Source organism: Bacillus rossius, chromosome 2, assembly GCF_032445375.1.
Source record: "Bacillus rossius redtenbacheri isolate Brsri chromosome 2, Brsri_v3, whole genome shotgun sequence".
Lineage (NCBI taxonomy): Eukaryota > Metazoa > Arthropoda > Insecta > Phasmatodea > Bacillidae > Bacillus > Bacillus rossius.
In genome coordinates, this window is record NC_086331.1 from 93,075,807 (window position 1) to 93,095,461 (window position 19,655).

At 35.8% G+C, this 19,655-nt stretch overlaps 1 protein-coding gene across 1 annotated transcript in view; it reads right to left on the reverse strand.

Moving 5' to 3' along the window:
- LOC134529469 (uncharacterized) overlaps positions 1 to 18,597 on the reverse strand; it is a 76,345-nt gene extending 57,748 nt beyond the window's left edge. The window contains exons 1-2 of the mRNA XM_063363599.1: positions 18,383 to 18,597; positions 18,166 to 18,298 (exon numbers count right to left, since the gene is read on the reverse strand). Coding sequence (XP_063219669.1) covers positions 18,166 to 18,282 — 117 coding nt within the window. The 5' untranslated portion in view covers positions 18,283 to 18,298; positions 18,383 to 18,597. The remainder of the gene's footprint in view (positions 1 to 18,165; positions 18,299 to 18,382) is intronic.
- Between the last annotated feature and the right edge of the window lie 1,058 nt (positions 18,598 to 19,655).

The following is a 19,655-nucleotide window of genomic DNA, read 5'->3' on the forward strand; positions in this document are numbered from 1 at the left end:
ATAAGTAAGGGGAGTGAGGAAAATAATATTAATGTGAATACAATTAAATGTCAAACACACACACGTTACTAAAAAAAAGTTTAAATAACAGCTATCATATTGTCCCCCCCCCCCACCCCACCTATCACCCCCAAAAAATTATAACCTTATATTCGCCACTGATTTATATACATTGCACATGTTTTCCTACAAATGTGAGGTAATTTGGGCATAGTTATATGTTTATTAATCACTAATCTAGCCATAAATTACAAAGTCATTTATAATTCAAGTGAGCCATTTTTGTTTTTTAATGAAAACATTAATTTTAACTTATTTGTCTATTTTTCATCAATAGTGGGGAACATAGGTTTTAAAATGATGTTTGAATCTAAAATTTTGATGAATTAACGGAGATATGGCATTGCCACAAAAAAAAACACCAGAAATAATATATACAAATTTCTATACTTATCCCTGACGTTTCAGTAAAAAGGGGATAACAATATTTGCAGTAGTGAATTACATGACATAGCATTTATTTCCTGGTATAACTGTGTTGTTAATTGATAAGCGCCATGTTTGTTATTAGACGTGTTGGGAATGTGTGTCAGTGAATGAGTTGGTTGTAACTATGATTCAGTAAATGTTAAAAGCTTCTTCCTCTTAAGCATTGATAAATGAAAAGAAATTTGAATTTAATTTTTCACTGTAATTTTGTAGTGAGTAAACATGTCTGTACATGGGCTGTTGGTGACATTTTTCCGGAATGGCCCGTACTTCAGGAAGTTTGTCAGGAAAACCGATAAGCTTTTTGGCTGGTGTTACGTAGATGTTTGTGTATTTGTCAGAATAGTATTTACTGACTGCATTTTGAGTGATCATAGAGTTTTATGAAGCGAATTGAAGTTTCCAAAGTGTGGGTCACTTATTGAGTTGGCTGAGGACAGCGAGTGGTTTCATTGTCAATGGACCCTTTTCTCCTTATTCCCTATGGAAAAAGTTGATTTTCAGAAATATTTTTGTAATTGATCATGCATGATTTTTGCAAAGCCTTATTTACATTTAAAAAGGTCACAGAAATAACGTACTTTCTTTAAACAATTCCGCTTCTGCGATTAAAATATGTACAAAGAAATTTTCATGTCAATGAAAAAACAGTAGTTGGTGGTAATTTTGCAGATAAGATTTAGTGACTAGCATTAAAATTACAGGATAGGCAAATTGGGAGGGGAAAGTGGTATGCATACAAACACAACTAAGTTTGGGAAAAGAAAACGCAATAAATACAGAGTGGTTTATAGCCAGTGGGTCTTCGGGGATATTGAGAGCGAAATAATATTTTTCTCATGCCAATTAAGATCAGACTAGTAGAACTTTGCTTTGGGTCATTAAAGATTATACATTGCCTGTTATCACCATAATTAGTGACTGTTGGGAGAACCTGCAACCATCTTTCAGATAAAAACTACGAGCACCTCCAGGTTACCCATATTTGCATGCATTTCAATAATGGAGAAACTAGGGCGAATACACAAGAGGATAAAGAGGGTACGGGAAGATGCGTAGCAAGTAGTACTCCAGTATGCCCGGCGCAGTGTACAATTTTGTTAAATACCACGTGAAATTTATATTACTTTTGGAGGTATCCTGACGAGTGTGAATGTCTGCAGTATTTTTTTGCTCACTGCCAAGTCATTATACCTGCCTCCAACATAGGTGAGTGTTGTTCAAAGTTTGTTGAAGTTTTGTTACATGTTATATGTAAGATCAGAGATCCTGTGCTCTTGATCCTCATGGCATGATCCTGTAGGTATATATTGATCCTGTGGTGCATGATGCTTGCTGTTATAATTATGTCAAAAAATATTGTACATAAAAACTTGTGATATAACAATGAATTATGATTATAACTTGAATATGAAAGAAAGTAATACACAACTACTTGATGAAATTTGTTTATGTTGTAAATAGAAATGTTAGATTTCCAGAAAAGTATTTTTCAATGATTTAATACTTTCACAGAAACAAACAATTAAATATACTTTTTTTAAATAAACAGAACCAAATAAAATATACATTTTATCTTTCTCTGCAACATAATGGCTGGCTTAATATTTCAGAAGTTGGGTGGAAAACATACTACCCTAACAACTGGTAGGAACAAAAAATTGTTTTTTTAAGAGGATTGGTGTACCCGCATAAGAGTCCAAAAAACAATATATTTATTTATGATTCAGCTGTAATAGAAGATTTTAAGCCTTCTGGTGTATAGTTGATATTTTATTTATTTGTTAAATCAAAGTTATTGTCAGTTTTCTGGAATTTTCAAAATTCCTCACTAATTAAAAAAATACAAAGAATTTGGTGGTAAAACTTTTGTAGGTAAATCTTCAAACACGAGAGATTTCATTAAAACCATGATTGTATATGTAATCATTACTAATTTAGTGTATTTAAGATTTTAATTTTAATAAATTAGCTGTTACAAAATAACATGATATTCATTTGCAAGTTTTTAAGCATTCACGTTTCAATTATAATTTTAAATCCTTTCATTCTGTTGTCTGAAGGATTGACTTTAATTTAGCTTTTAGTTTATTGTAATCGGACCTCAGGTACAATGGTAGTGAACAGAGTTTAGGCTACGGGTAATATCGGCGACAACGTGTGGCAAAGCGTGCTGGATTGTGTAGACACCTTTCGGCAGTTTTTGGAACTTTTTACAACCAGTGCTTTCTCTCGACCCGCCCTGCGCCGTACCTCTGTTGTTGACGAATGGGAGACGGGAGAATAAAGATGGTACCTGTTTAAAGGTCAACGCACTCTTTTTCAGAAGAATATAGAACATGTTTTGTGTATCATACAAGAACAGCTCGTTTTACTATCAACTACAGGGGCAACTCAACATTTATAGTGTAAAATACGCTACTCTTGTTTTATTTTGTGATTTCGATACAGAATTTATTTCTGTGGAACAAGATTTTCAATGTTGGTCAATTGAAATGCTCCCAAAGCTAAAAAGTTTTATCTTGAATGTGTAATGCCTGAAATAACTGATCCCAGGCACAGCAGTGGTCTAAGGTGCAGAGATCCAGATTACATTAGAGAAGCATAAGAAAGAGAGAACGTGGCCAAGGAAAAATTTCAAGGAAAAAGTTCAGCATCAAATACAACAGACTGCGATACGACGTTTGCTGCCTTAATACAATACTACCGTGTAAGACAAAAACGTGCATACTATTATTGATACTGTTATTGATTAATAAGTTGTTACAGTAAATCTAGTGAAAGACACATTTACACTATTAAAAGTTGGTTAAAATAAAAATTAAATTTGTATCAAAACTGACAAAGTCTTATGACGTCAAAACCACGGTGATCTTGTCATTCAAGAAACTGAAATTATTTATTTAATTGATATTTTCATTCCGGGGATGTTCTAAATTGTCTTTAAACGTATTTTTCTGCCATTATTTTTGATTCTTCAGTCCTTTTTTGAACATCGTGTTAGTCCCGAAAACAATTTTAATTGTAAAAAATAAATATTTGGTAAAGTTAAAATAATTATAAACAAAATATTTTATGTAACTAGATAATAATATCAAATACATTCACACTGTAAAAAGTCTGTTTTAAATCTTATTCTTATTTTTATAATTAAATATGAAAAAGAACTAACATCTAAAAGAAAGATAATTTTTAAAGTTGTGTTTACAAAAGACAATCACGTTCGTTCATCCAGGATTCTACAGCCAATCAGATCGCCAGAAAAATTATATTCATCCATCAAAAGCTTGCCAAGCTTAAAAACTTTCGATGTACGGAAAGTTTAAATCATAATCTTAAAAATATTTGCATTATTTTAGAAGCTTTGGAAATGTGTTTATTTTTTGTGTGAAATGACTAATTTTTTTTTTAAGTTTACATTATTCGTAAAACTGTTATAGATATATGTTTACTATTAATTTAACCATATTTATAAAACCTATAAAGTAACTGAATGTTTTAAAAATCATTATGTAAACGTGTTAACACTATTATTGAAAAACAAGTACGATACACATAGCCATACAGGGCGTGAAATTGGGAGTTACAGTGATTATTGGTCTAAAAATGCGAGAGTTCGAAATAACTAAGGTAGATAGTAAAGTGCTCATCTTTTGCTGCAGTGTAAACAAATTTTTAATTCTTACTTTTTTCATGCTTTTCTTGTGTCTTTACTTAAAAAACAAAAAAAAAACTTTTTCTGAGACATAAATAATTTATAATTGCCCAAATTTCTATTCTACATCTTTATTTTTAGCAATTTCAAATTTATTAGTTACAGTGTTGTGTTTTAATTTATGTAAAACTAGCTTTTACCTGCAGCTTCGCTCGCGTTGATGTCCTTAAATAATTATCAAAGATCATTGCAAAGAAAATTATATAATATGGTAGTTGTTTTTTTTTATTGTGGTACTGGGATAATCAGTATTTAAAAATTCTAACATACAATTTAGCTTAAAAAACTGAAAACATGCTTTCTTGAAATATGTTTCACTATTACAACAAAAAAAAATTTTAAATACTAACATTTTAAAAAGTTAAAAGTATTAACGTATAATAAATTTTTTTTTTTTAAGAATAGTTTAAATCAGAGTGTTATTCTATGATGCTCCTGTATACTATGTTATATGTTTTTCTGTCCGGTGCAAATATGTGTAGATTTCGGGCATTGGACACACACGAACAGGCTACATATAGTTGGCCATGGGAAAAGCATGCCTTTTCCAAATGCACCCCTGCTACCTGCAGTGTTTGCCATTGCGCTTTGTTAATGATAACAGCAAAACTAAGCCTGACGGGAAACTGAACTCTTTTGAATTGGAACGGTAGATCAGTGGGGATAGTTGGAATTCGAGGTATGATAACACTTTCCGCTTTATAGTAGCACAAAGTATATTCTGCCCTAACTGTGTGATCCGAAGCCTCATTCCATTACATGGTCGAGGAGCATCTAGATTTCGCATAAGCATAACTTGTACATTTAGTTTCATTTGAAGTATATGTGAGGGTACACCCGAAAGTTCAAGAGAATTTAAAAACTCCGCAGGATATGAAGTGCTTTGTTCTGTATCCATGATTGTATCTATTGGCAAATACTCCTTCATTTCCCCTTGCACCTCTTTTAAAATATAAGTTCTGATTTTATTAATGATATAATTTTTTGGCACCAATAATACTCTTGTGCACAACCACTGATTACTATTAAAATTTTGTTGTAAGTCCGGGAAAACTTAAGTAATAAGATCCACATAATTTTCTACTAAATTACAAAATTCTCTTGAAAGTAAATTATAACCTTCAGCATCAACGTCCAAACAACCACCACCGAAGAAAATAAACAGACACCTAACCTCAAAAATTAAAAAAAAAATTGAAGTATTGCTTGGTGGTGACAGAAAAATAAAAGTGAAACGTGAATTGACCGCCGGTATTACAGTATTAGTTTGGTGAATTATTTAATTTACTTATTGAAATGCCCGATGGCATTAAATTTCATTCAAATTACTCAAAATCTCAGTTGGATCATACATACCAATATCAATTTGTTTGCCCTAGAGAAAATTTTTTTTCTATAAAAAGGGTTAACCAACTCACATTCACATTTATAATACTAGTAAGGATGTAGACAAAACACTTGCTATGATTTTTTTGTGGCGAAAACTAAAGAAATGTAATCATTCATTCTTATTTCATTATTTCGATGCTAGAGTGTTTTTATGAATTTTTGTTCATTGTTTATGTAAATTGTTGGTTATATTTAAAATGTTGTCGTGAAACTCTTAACTACCTATTTTAGAACATCGACAAACAATTTTAATAAAAAAATTTTTTGTTGTTTGTAAAATTATTTGTTTGATTTGATGGTGTAAGAATATTTAAGATTGGGGAATGTATTTTTTTAAGCAATACGCATATTTCATATCTGTAATAATTAAAATATGTTACGAACGTAAGCAAGGTTGCGTCACGCGCAGGTGCAGAGCTAGCTGGGCTGATATCACATGCCGCTGTAACATGAGATGTGCCGTGCGCACCTGGGTCGCCGCTTCCCCTCCCTCCAGCCCTCAGCTCCATGTGCGGCGCTGTTTGACATCCGAAACCTGAGTTACGCGAGCCACCGACACGTGTTTCGAGAGATTTCTGCCGTCGTGTCGGCGCGGAATGACGCGACTGGCCTCAGCCGCACTCGTGAGTTCCAAAAATGATGGCTGATATATAAAAAGAGGACATCGGCCTCAGCAGAGAGTTCAGAGTGAAGTCGGGAGTTTCCGGGCGATAGAGTGGCAAAGTCCCTGGACGAATGTTCCAGGGCGAAGAGTTCAGTTCCGGGCGATAGTGTCGTGGGCGCAGCGGAATTCCAAGCGGGATTTCGGCGAAGGGGAAGTGCGACGGCGGCGGCTGAGTGTGGCGACCGAGTCCTGTGACGGAGGACCGAGGGGTGCTGCGGCGAGAGGTGCGGCCCAGCGAGGCGTGTGGATTGTGAGAAACGAGTGACTGGAGGAAGCAACATTTTTTTTAAGTACAATTGATTAATTGGCATTTTTAGATTATTAGCTAGTAATGTAAATAGTGGCAATAAATAAAACTGTGTGTGATAAAAATCTTTAATTGGGCTATCCTTTACGAACCCGCAGTAAATCGTAACATTTTGGTGTCAGAAGTGGGATAGCCCCAATTTAAAGAATTTAAGATTAGTTTATAGAGAATTAAAATTTATTTAGATTTTCGAGATTGCAACAAGTGTTAGGAACTGTAGTTAGTTTTAAGTGTAGTAGTTGGTAAATTAGTATTAGTGTTTAGTAGGGGTTTTGGTTAGATTGTAGAAGAAATTACAGTGTCGTCATAAGACATTAGTGTTAGACTTGTAGTATATGTGGACAAGAAAGATGGCTGCTGATGAGCTTAAGAATGTCCTGGCATTCTTGGCCGAACTGAAGAGTGGCCAGGAGAAAATGGATAATAGGCTGGACGAGATGAAGAGTGGCCAGGAAGAAATGAAGAATAAAATTGATAACTGCCGAGAGGAGATGAAGAATGCCATGAAAACTGAGATCAAAGACATCAAGAAAAACCAAGAAGATACGCGAAATGAAATAGTTGCTGCACAAGAAGAAATGCAGAAGAAGATTGATGAAACCAGCATCCATTTGGAAGGCAAAGTGCAGTTTTTGGAGCAGCATCTTGCAGAACAAGAGCAACAGCTAGCCGAACATGAAGAAATGATGGCAGAACAGCTAGCGCAGCTCAAGCAGACCACCGAACAGCAAGTAGCAGCTGTAACTGAAGAGTGCTGTCGGATGATCAAGAAAGCTGCAATGGCTACGAAAAGGAGCAGTAATTCTGGAGATGTGAAGGTGGAAGGTGCAACCGGTCACCCAAAATTCAAGCCACCCACCTTTGATGGGCAATCGTCATGGGCTGTCTACAGGCGACAGTTTGAGGCAGCTGCTGAAGTGAATGGTTGGGACGATGAAGAAAAGGCTACGGCACTCGTCTTGGCCCTGCGAGGATCTCCACTAGAGCTGCTGCAGACCATACCAGTTATGGACTAGAAAGAATATGGGGTATTAGTAGAGGCCCTTGAGTTGAGGTATGGCGACCAACACATGGGCGAGGTGTACAGAACAGCCCTGAAGACACGTCAACAGAGATCTTCGGAAAACCTTCAAGAGTTCGCAAGTGAGCAAGGTTGCATCACACGCAGGTGCAGAGCTAGCTGGGCTGATATCACATGCCGCTGTAACATGAGATGTGCCGTGCGCACCTGGGTCGCCGCTTCCCCTCCCTCCAGCCCTCAGCTCCATGTGCGGCGCTGTTTGACATCCGAAACCTGAGTTACGCGAGCCACCGACACGTGTTTCGAGAGATTTCTGCCGTCGTGTCGGCGCGGAATGACGCGACTGGCCTCAGCCGCACTCGTGAGTTCCAAAAATGATGGCTGATATATAAAAAGAGGACATCGGCCTCAGCAGAGAGTTCAGAGTGAAGTCGGGAGTTTCCGGGCGATAGAGTGGCAAAGTCCCTGGACGAATGTTCCAGGGCGAAGAGTTCAGTTCCGGGCGATAGTGTCGTGGGCGCAGCGGAATTCCAAGCGGGATTTCGGCGAAGGGGAAGTGCGACGGCGGCGGCTGAGTGTGGCGACCGAGTCCTGTGACGGAGGACCGAGGGGTGCTGCGGCGAGAGGTGCGGCCCAGCGAGGCGTGTGGATTGTGAGAAACGAGTGACTGGAGGAAGCAACATTTTTTTTAAGTACAATTGATTAATTGGCATTTTTAGATTATTAGCTAGTAATGTAAATAGTGGCAATAAATAAAACTGTGTGTGATAAAAATCTTTAATTGGGCTATCCTTTACGAACCCGCAGTAAATCGTAACATTTTGGTGTCAGAAGTGGGATAGCCCCAATTTAAAGAATTTAAGATTAGTTTATAGAGAATTAAAATTTATTTAGATTTTCGAGATTGCAACAAGTGTTAGGAACTGTAGTTAGTTTTAAGTGTAGTAGTTGGTAAATTAGTATTAGTGTTTAGTAGGGGTTTTGGTTAGATTGTAGAAGAAATTACAGTGTCGTCATAAGACATTAGTGTTAGACTTGTAGTATATGTGGACAAGAAAGATGGCTGCTGATGAGCTTAAGAATGTCCTGGCATTCTTGGCCGAACTGAAGAGTGGCCAGGAGAAAATGGATAATAGGCTGGACGAGATGAAGAGTGGCCAGGAAGAAATGAAGAATAAAATTGATAACTGCCGAGAGGAGATGAAGAATGCCATGAAAACTGAGATCAAAGACATCAAGAAAAACCAAGAAGATACGCGAAATGAAATAGTTGCTGCACAAGAAGAAATGCAGAAGAAGATTGATGAAACCAGCATCCATTTGGAAGGCAAAGTGCAGTTTTTGGAGCAGCATCTTGCAGAACAAGAGCAACAGCTAGCCGAACATGAAGAAATGATGGCAGAACAGCTAGCGCAGCTCAAGCAGACCACCGAACAGCAAGTAGCAGCTGTAACTGAAGAGTGCTGTCGGATGATCAAGAAAGCTGCAATGGCTACGAAAAGGAGCAGTAATTCTGGAGATGTGAAGGTGGAAGGTGCAACCGGTCACCCAAAATTCAAGCCACCCACCTTTGATGGGCAATCGTCATGGGCTGTCTACAGGCGACAGTTTGAGGCAGCTGCTGAAGTGAATGGTTGGGACGATGAAGAAAAGGCTACGGCACTCGTCTTGGCCCTGCGAGGATCTCCACTAGAGCTGCTGCAGACCATACCAGTTATGGACTAGAAAGAATATGGGGTATTAGTAGAGGCCCTTGAGTTGAGGTATGGCGACCAACACATGGGCGAGGTGTACAGAACAGCCCTGAAGACACGTCAACAGAGATCTTCGGAAAACCTTCAAGAGTTCGCAAGTGAGCAAGGTTGCATCACACGCAGGTGCAGAGCTAGCTGGGCTGATATCACATGCCGCTGTAACATGAGATGTGCCGTGCGCACCTGGGTCGCCGCTTCCCCTCCCTCCAGCCCTCAGCTCCATGTGCGGCGCTGTTTGACATCCGAAACCTGAGTTACGCGAGCCACCGACACGTGTTTCGAGAGATTTCTGCCGTCGTGTCGGCGCGGAATGACGCGACTGGCCTCAGCCGCACTCGTGAGTTCCAAAAATGATGGCTGATATATAAAAAGAGGACATCGGCCTCAGCAGAGAGTTCAGAGTGAAGTCGGGAGTTTTCCCGCGGCGTAGTTTCCGGGCGATAGAGTGGCAAAGTCCCTGGACGAAGGTTCCAGGACGAAGGTTCCAGGGCGAAGAGTTCAGTTCCGGGCGATAGTGCCATGGGCGCGGCGGAGTTCCGAGCGAGGCGTCTAGTGGGATCTCGGCAAAGGGGAAGTGCGACGGCGGCGGCTGAGTGTGGCGACGGAGTCCTGTGACGGAGGACCGAGGAGTGCTGCGGCAAGAGATGCGCCAGAGTTGCGGCCCAACGAGGCGTGTGGATTGTGAGAAACGAGTGACTGGAGGAAGCAACATTTTTTTAAGTACAATTGATTAATTGGCATTTTTAGATTATTAGCTAGTAATGTAAATAGTGGCAATAAATAAAACTGTGTGTGATAAAAATCTTTAATTGGGCTATCCTTTACGAACCCGCAGTAAATCGTAACATTTTAAATAGCTCTTTGATAAAAAGTGGTTTTGAAACCTAATTACAGCAGATTCAAAATAACAAATAATACTTTTAAGTACATTTCTAAGAAAGTCTACCTTTGCAGTTACCACGATGTAACTTACGGGAAATGTATGCAGATTTTAGTTTCATGGTTGTTAGAACCCAAAATCATAGTCAACAGAAAAGTTTACATATTTATATCAACTTTTCTGTTGACAAAATATGCATAAATTTCTATGGGCATAATAACCGCCACAATTTGCACCAATTACTCCCAAACAACTGCTTCAAAAGGTAGAAAATCTTGGTCAAGTTCATTAATGGGCAAAATCTGACCAAGGGTGTCAACTTAGGGATTGTTTTTCGAAAAACAGATGAATCACTGTAACTCACTGAATACAAAATCTATTTTAATCATTTAAATTTATTATTGTGTACGAGAGTCATGCCTCAATATTTGGCCTGGAACTTTTTTTAATACAGCCAACCACTACAGAAAGGGGTGGGAAAAATATGGTTTTCCGTCAAACAATTTGTATCTCGCATAGTAAGCATAGTATCAAATCTGTTTCAAGTAATTTTAACTATTCTAAATACTATCAAAAACTTTTGTCACAAACAAATTTTGATGTTACCCACCAACCATTACATTGCAAGGGCTGGAAAAAAATTGATGAATTGTTTAGTAGATACATTATCAAATCTATTCAAAGTTTTTTTTTTCAAACCAACAAATTATTATCTAACACTTTTGTCTGAAACAATTTTTGATGCAACTAAGCGTTAGAGCAAGGGTTAAAACATTATTTTGAGGGGGGGTGGGGAAATTGTTACTTCCTTAGTACAGTGATTGTAACTATTCTTAATATTATCTCAAACTTTTGACTGTCAACATTTCTGATACTAACAAACATTACTGCAAGAGGTTTAAAAAAAGTAGCTTTAAGAAAAAAATTAATTTATTCTGCAGTACACACAGTATCTAATCCATTGAAATTTATTTTTTTATAATGTTATTATTACATAAAACTTTAGAAAATTATAATACTCTTAGTAGGTATATTGTCAAATCCATTGTAATAATCAGACTGTTTACAGTTTTTATTTTATTATCTTTATTATTGTTCTAAGCTAATTGGTATAATTTGTGATAAATCATATTTAATGCAATGACTTATTTTATTTGTTAGGAGGACAACCATTTGAAAGTCATATAACACAACACTACCTCTTATAATACCTATTTAGTTTCAGGGTCTTCCGAATTATTATTCCTTGGAGTTTTATTCATTTTGCCATATCTTTGCGCACACATTGATATTTTATTCGTTCCTCTTTTCACCTTTCAACTACCTCGATATTGAGGAATAACTGAGAAAACCTTGCTGTGAGCAACCAAATTCAACTGCATTTTTTTCTTCTTTTTTTAGAAAAAAAATTAGAGGGAAGCCTTGGGCATTGCTTTGGGAAGACGTTGCTCGGGCTGGGGCTTGCCAAATCCTTGGTTGCCTGCTCGAGTGGCCGAAGATGAGCGTCACATGCGATTTAATCAGATACAGATCCATCTTCTGAAAGCGTTGAGATAGCATTTTCTGACATTGTATGTCAGAAATAGGGAGTTACGACATCTTTGTGAAACACTTCCGCTTCTGTCGCTTTCGTACATATAGTGCCTCAAGACGATGGTTGTAGCACTCCACTACGAATATTTCTGACGTTTTGTGAGATCCAATTCGACTATAAACCTTTTAGGACTAAAGGGATGCCGGTCTTCGATCCAGTTTCCAGTGTAGCCGAGTACTAATCTGGAGGTCCGACAGATAAAATTAGTTTGTTCCCGACTCTTCACAGCTAGTTCCGGCATTTTATTGTGTGCCATCTTGCATTACCAGATATTAAAGGTACAAAGGTGCAGGTTTCTATCAGGATGGTAATTGAAATCTCCTTTAACTAGGGTTGTCCTCTAGCATATTAGGGCCTGTTTTAGATACCTATGTGAAAATGATCTTTGCACTACCCACCTTAGAATCATACAGTCATTGCTAATTATTGAATGAATTTGGTATCTTTTAATCATGCGTATTTTATTAAATGGAAATTGAACACTATGGACCTGACCAATAACTTTATGCAGAGGTACATCACACACCTAATACATACAGTATTGGTTTCAATAGCAACAAGCTCACACTCGCTCTCATACATTCAGTGGTGTGCTAGCTGGAATAACTGCTTGGTAAGTTCACCAGCAGCATCTTTCCCTGACGCCAAAGAGGGAAGAGAGAGATATTCACAGCAGAACCCGAAACCAGAAATTGATCTTCGAAAATTACACCTGAGAAATATAATTGTAAATTGCACATATCTTAGTGCCCCCATATTCTAAAAATTTAGGACACCATACAAAGTTTTTTAAAACTTTCTAAATATTATCTATAAAAAAAATCTGAACTAGTTATTGGTATGACCAACCCTTACTTCTATGGGTGACCAAAATACGCATGCGGAACAACAAATTTATTACACCTTAAGTAGATACAGTATCCAGCCTTTTAAAGTATTCGTAAATTTTCTAATTAAGAACAACATTTTTGGTTTAAAAATGGGGAGATGTTTTATAAATTTTTTTTAAATTCAAAAATATAGGATATGATTTGGATACAACTTTAGCAAAATGTATAACAACTTCAAAGTCTACATGCGCCTCTAAGCTTAGCCGAAAGGTTTTTTTTTTTTAATTTGAACCCTTGACAGCTTAGCCTACAATAAAATAAATGAGCAGTGATTTAAAAACATTTAAACATGCATGGCTATGCTAATCACATTGGTTTGGTAATGTACTTATGTTTATATTGTAAAATTAATAACCGTTAATTAAATAGTGAATGTTTTGCAAAGCTAAATAAAAATAATTTTAAGTAACTACAGCCTGACTTGTTATTAATATAGTTGTGTCATGTAGGTTACAAAATTGATAAAATATTGATATTGCTCTGTGTTAATTAAGCACCTCGTCTTTCTAATTCAGAAGGCTAGCTGAGTAAACATTTTGAAAGGTATGTCCAGATAAAAAAAATGTGCCATTTCACACGTCAGTCTGCATCATGAGCAGGACACACAAAAGTCCGCGAGTGGAAGGGCCGCTGCCGAGAATGAAGGACAATGGCATTGTAAAGTTTGACGGCTGGTGTGAAAGGGGGCGGGAGGTGGAGAGTATTGGTGGAAAGGAGAAGAGCTGGTTATCGCGGTTTGCTTTCCTTCTAAGAAAACCTGTGGGGTATTCGTGCTTGAGAGAGAGAGAGAGAGAGAGAAAGGCGATATTTTCGAAGACCTTCCGACGATTCCCGCTAGATGGCAGGCCTCAGAGCTGCACCCTTCAACAACCTGTGCTCATGAGAGCTCGCTCGCCACTAACTTGCGAAATCTAACCCGCTAGCTTATATACGTACTGACTGTCCTACAGTAGTAACGAACAAGCATTTATGAGACACTTAAGACAAATTCCAACAAATTCTGACGCATGACCGATTTTTGCCCTGCACCAATCCCCTTAAGCAAAACCAACCAATCGGCATAAAATATATCAACCTATCTTAAATTAAGTTGGCAATGAAAAAAAAAATTTCGAAAAATATGTGGTTATATTTCTCCAAAATATTTTCCCACTCATATCTGTAAATGTAATCATGACGTATTTGTAATGTTCAGGTTGTTTGTACATACTAATAACAGCAAGCATCATGTACTACAGAAACAATGTATAAAAGATCATGCCATCAGGATCAAGTGCTCAGAATCTCTGGTTTTTAATGAACACTGTGTTATCAAGTATACATGCGGAATTTCCAAACGCCCTTTTAGAATAAAATCAGGGTACATCTGTAGTACTCAAAACATTTAGAATTTTATCACGGAAAAGGTGAACTTATGATACTTCTAACTATAACAGTTAGATCCACAATCATTAAAGGTAACAGGGTCAAATGGATAAGATAGTACGAAATTAAATATTGTCTTTCCCTTTTCATGCTTGTGAAAGTGGTCATGGCTGACCAGTGTTTTATTTTATAAATATTTCCAAAACAGTATCAATTGATATTGCATATTTTTTATTGTATTTCAACTACTTTTTCTCAACCATGATAATTTCTGCAGTAGCCATACTAACCATTTTTGTAACTCCAAATATCATAATTTTTTGGTGTAGTTTTATCGATGAAACTAGGCAGTTCTTCCGAAAAGGCTAGAAGTTTGCATGTCTAGATATAAAAAAAGTGAAAAGTCCTGGTTAGGTACGATCGGTGACAGTTAAAAAAAGTTAAATAATTTAAATGCAATCTAGAGTTTTGATAGGTGTTTGAGGGGATGATTTATCTCATAGTTGGGTTTAAAATGGTCTAAGTGATGAAAGTACTTGAAGGGCTAGGCCAGTGACATTTAAAATATGATAAAATCATTCAAACGTATAAATTCTCTCACAATGGAGTAATTTATTCCAACTGGATTCTTGAAAAATAGGTAGTTGCATAAGGCTTTGAAGTTGAGGAACACTGTGTGGTTTACCAGATTGAGGATAAGTAAATACTCATGAAAAATAAATAAAATTGCTATAAATAATTTGTTATAGTAAGTTTAATGGTAAATATGTAGTGTACCGATTAGCGTCAAAAAAAATTTTAAAAATCTGAAATAACTTTCATTATATGCTCTTTTACGCCCTCTTTTCATTACAGCCTGCGGAGATAAGAAATTCCAAATACTTTAGGAGAGATCGAATTTGTAATTTTCATATTTGGGCGATATTTGTTAAAAAAAAATTTTAAATTCCGAAAATACTTTTATTCTGTGCTCTTTAACTTCCTCTTTTCATTAAACCCGGCGGAGATAAGAAATTCCAAATACTTTAGGAAATATTGAATTTTTTAATTTTCATCCTGTGCACTCATGCGGCATTCAACATTGTTGCTTGTTTACAAGTATGATTTTTTTTTGCGACGTACGTGAACGGGAAAACCTAAGATGCACATAAAGTTCTGCCATTCCCGATTACACCCGAACAATTCACCTTCGGCCAACCTCGGGTTTATTTATTATTTATATTTCTCTGTTTATTTTAATGTAGCTATACTAACCTAACTAACCGTCCATAGTGTTTTAAAGTGTTTTAATGTAGCTAACCTAACCGATAAATTTTAATATTTGAATTCATTTTTCCTGCGCAAAAATAAAACTAATCCCGAAGTTGGCTGAAGGTGAATTGTTCGGGTGTAATCGGGAATGGCAGAACTTTATGTGCATCTTAGGTCTCCCACGTGAACGACTACATCATGTAAAAAGAAAACTGCGTGAGTTCCTACTGTTCATCCTTTGTCCCGGTTTGTTAGGTCAGGTCAGCTACATTATAAATACTTTAAAACTAAACAACCATTAAAATTAATTTTATTATTTTTAATGTCCGTTCAGTTTCAAAGTATTTATAATGTAGCTGACCTGACCTAATCTACCTTTGTCCCGTTTTGTTAGGTCAGGTCAATTACATTATAAATACTTAAAACTATACAAGTAAAATTAATTGATATTATTTTTAATTTCCGTTTATTTTGAAGTATTTATAATGTAACTAACCTTACCTAATGGAAAATTTCTATTATTTAGGCATTCACGCACACACTGCAAAATATAAAATTGCGGCGGTCAAATGATTACATAGGTCTTGTATTGCAAAATAAGAACGGCGATATCTCCAAAAGTAATTGGAATTTCTTATCACCGCAGGCTGTAATGAGAAGAGGACGTAAAAGAACATATAATGAAAGTTATTTCAGATTTTAAAAAAAATTTTTGAGGATAATCCGTACACTACATATTTACCAGTTTAATATTTTTCAGTTCAATTTCGTCCAGTTTTAAATGCCTTATTATTATCCCACCCTTCCCACTGTGGAGGTTTTTTACAATCCAGCCTGAACTCAAACCAATTATTTTAGAGGATCATCTAAACAATTAGGCTAATGTAGTCAAAAATAAAGTTTTCACTATTTATTTTATTTTTCCAATAAGGTGATGTTCAAAATTTTAATTTTAAATTTAAAGTACAAAAATACAGCTATTGGGTTGGCTTGTGTGTCCAACCTTACTTTTTTAAGTTCCTTGACCGAACCTATAGTTGCTAAACTATTCCTTGATTTTTTTTTCCAGAAACATAAAATTCCTTAACATGTATTCAATGCTTTCCTTCATGCTGTAATTTGTTACAAGCAAGGCTGACTCATAAAATAAAATTTCTGAATCTTTGGTTGGGTTAATTTAGCTGTAATTTACTGTAAAATTATATGGACAGTTGGTTGGATAAGGTTAGGTTAGCTACTTAAAATAGAATCACATAGTGTATTATAAAGAAAATTTACCTTACAGTAACCATTTTTTGACTACCACCATTGGTCACAACATTTTAAGTTCCAGTTCCCAGTCTTATGATTAAGAATGCCACAACCCTGCAATTCAGTGCTCAAGAGAGACAATGAAAATCATTACTTAATAACACTTTATTGCTACTTAGTAATGACAAGTAATAATAAATAACTTTGAAACGTAAAGTTTTTCTTTCCAAGATTATATCTATAACATGTCATAGGCCTAGTCTTTGTTAGTTTCAGATTGAATTATTTAAAGACTTGGAAATAAGACAATGCTCATGATTTTATGTGTACTTAAAATATGATTGTACCTTCAGCAACTTTTACAAATCCATCATACACAAGGCTTAAAGGTCATAATAATTATTAGACAAAAATTTCAACGTACTTATAAATTATCTATATTAGCAGCTTCTGCATAAAAAAAATGTAAGAATTCATTTAAGTTATATTTCAGTTCTACTAACCATTGTGGTAGTTCTGCTGAGACAGGAGTAAAACATTTTGAGATTTTAATTACCTGCAAATAGGTTTACTGTTAAAGCGGTGTATTCGCGTATACGCTTCGTTAGCGCCATGTTAACTCAGTGTTCAAGATTTTTAGGTAACCTGCATTTCTATTAATTTAAAACTGAACAAGAATGTGAATTATTTTTACTTGTGGGATGGATGCAATAAAAAATTTAATTTGTTACTCGCATATAATTTGGTGTGTTGACTGCAAAGTAAAGAATCAATTAGCTTGGAGAAGAAAGTTATGGTCATTCATAGAGCATTCATTGGTTTTGTACATATATTTTTGTGATGAATGTGAGGCTTTTGTTGCTGGTACCACAACACAATAATTCATAATGTACCTCAGTATGTGCAGAAAAATTTTTACTACAGTAATTTGGGTACCTCATTGAATTCATTATGTTAATATTCATCCAATCAATATTTGTCTAGTTTTTAATGGCTTTCACACCAGATTTTCCCTCATCTTTATGGCCCTGCCATTTGCAGTAGGAATTTGAAAATGCTGTTCTCTAGGAAAAAAAATATTTTATGCTCAAAAACACAATTGGTAAAGTTTTGTAACACCTATCCAAGTTTATCCCTTCATTATGATAGCATGATTAATCCCGTGGTACATGATGTTTGCTGTTTTAATTTAATACAACAAAAGATCCTTGCCAAACAAAAACTATGTTAAGTCATGTGAATATATTTTCTTTAGTATTCCACTTACAATCATAATTAATTTTAAATCACAAGTTTTTCTTATGTTCAAGATCTTTCGACGTACTAAATTCAAATGGCAAACATCATGTACCACAGGATCAATAAATACAGTATCCTACCATCAGGATTAAAGGATGTACTTGGGAACACTATACAGAACAATCTCCCCACTGACATTAATTTTTGCTTTTTTACTGCTAGGAAATTTCTTAACTCTACAAAAACCAGCTACTTTTACGTGATAACTTTTCTTTTTAAAGAATAGTCCCATATCTTGCCTTACAATAAGACTAAAAACTATTTAACATGACCAAAATGATAAACATTACACCTACCCTTATTCGAGCTCCATGTGGGGGCACATTAGGTACTGGAACTTCAAAACTAAAAACACAATCTTTGATCGTAGGACCTGGACTCTCTATGCTAACTTGGCGACAAAGCTGATTCATAGCTGAATTTAGATTCCTGGAACAAAACAATTAATATTAAGAGAAAGTTATACAATTCTAAATAAAAATAAACGCCAATAAATAGTACGAACACACTCACTCTCTCGACGATTGATTTGAATAGAATATTACGGACTTATATGAACAACCAAAACTTAAATTTCTCGCTTCCACGCCTTTATAATTCTACTGCGTAATCTTATCTAGCTGTTCAATCAACAGCACACTTGCATTACGTTTCATATACACAACAGTCGACTGAACTCGGGTACCATCGGTTACGTCCGCCCTTGGTCCGCACACAAACACGAGCCTTTCACGTGATCACTTCGACCTTGTCATCAGTAGATCAATTATTAGAGTGGGCTAAGCTTATGCGCAACGACCCTTTTCTTAAACACATATAAAATATAAGGTATAATTATGCATACTTCCAAATTTTACAAAATACAATTTTTCAGTCATATTATACACATGGTCAAAAAAAATATTATCTTCAAGGATGCACCAAAAAGATTTGCGCGGTGACTTAAGCTGGTTGTACAATGGAAACAATAACAGTAACAGTAGGTCATGCGCACAAAATTTGACCACCATTTTTTCTAAACAACTGATTCGCAATTGTGCATAAGGCGGTCGTGCGCATAGAAGGGAAATGAATATATTTTATTTTTGTTACAGATGTATGACACAACACCCAATTACAGTGGACTAGAGAAATGTTTATATTTATAAATCATATTGTGAAGAAAAAAAAATTGTCGAGATATTAAATGCTCATGTGTAATTCCTGCTTTAAAAATGATTTAATGCTATTACTTATTAGTCACTAGAAAAAATTTGTGGTACTTAGAATGGATACCTAGATTTTGAAATAACCATTATTTATTATATTTTGAAAAACTGTGTTCACAAATTGCTGATCTGATGTCATGGGGTAATCATTTGGTACTTAATATGATTCTGTACACTGCCAACATATGTCGGGTAAATCCCGAAATATAATTGGCTAAAATTAACAGTAAGATTACAATAATTGTAAACCAAATTCACACAAGTCGTGTGCACAGTCATGCGCATTGCCTGCTATGTACTCGCTTATGTTTATAATTGGAAACCCGGCCTTACTGATGGCCATCCACCCCTTACCGCTTAAGCTGGTTGCACAATTGAAAAAAAAAACAGTACCAGTAAGGCTGGATACAAAATTTAAAAAAACATTAGCGAGTGTATAACAGTCCATGTGCACGACTGTGAACACGACCTGTGCGAAGTCAGTACCCAATTAAAATCTAACTGTTAATTTTAGCAAATGAAATTTTGGAAAGTACCCGAAATATTTTGGCAGTGTTAGTAAGTAACTATATTACCTA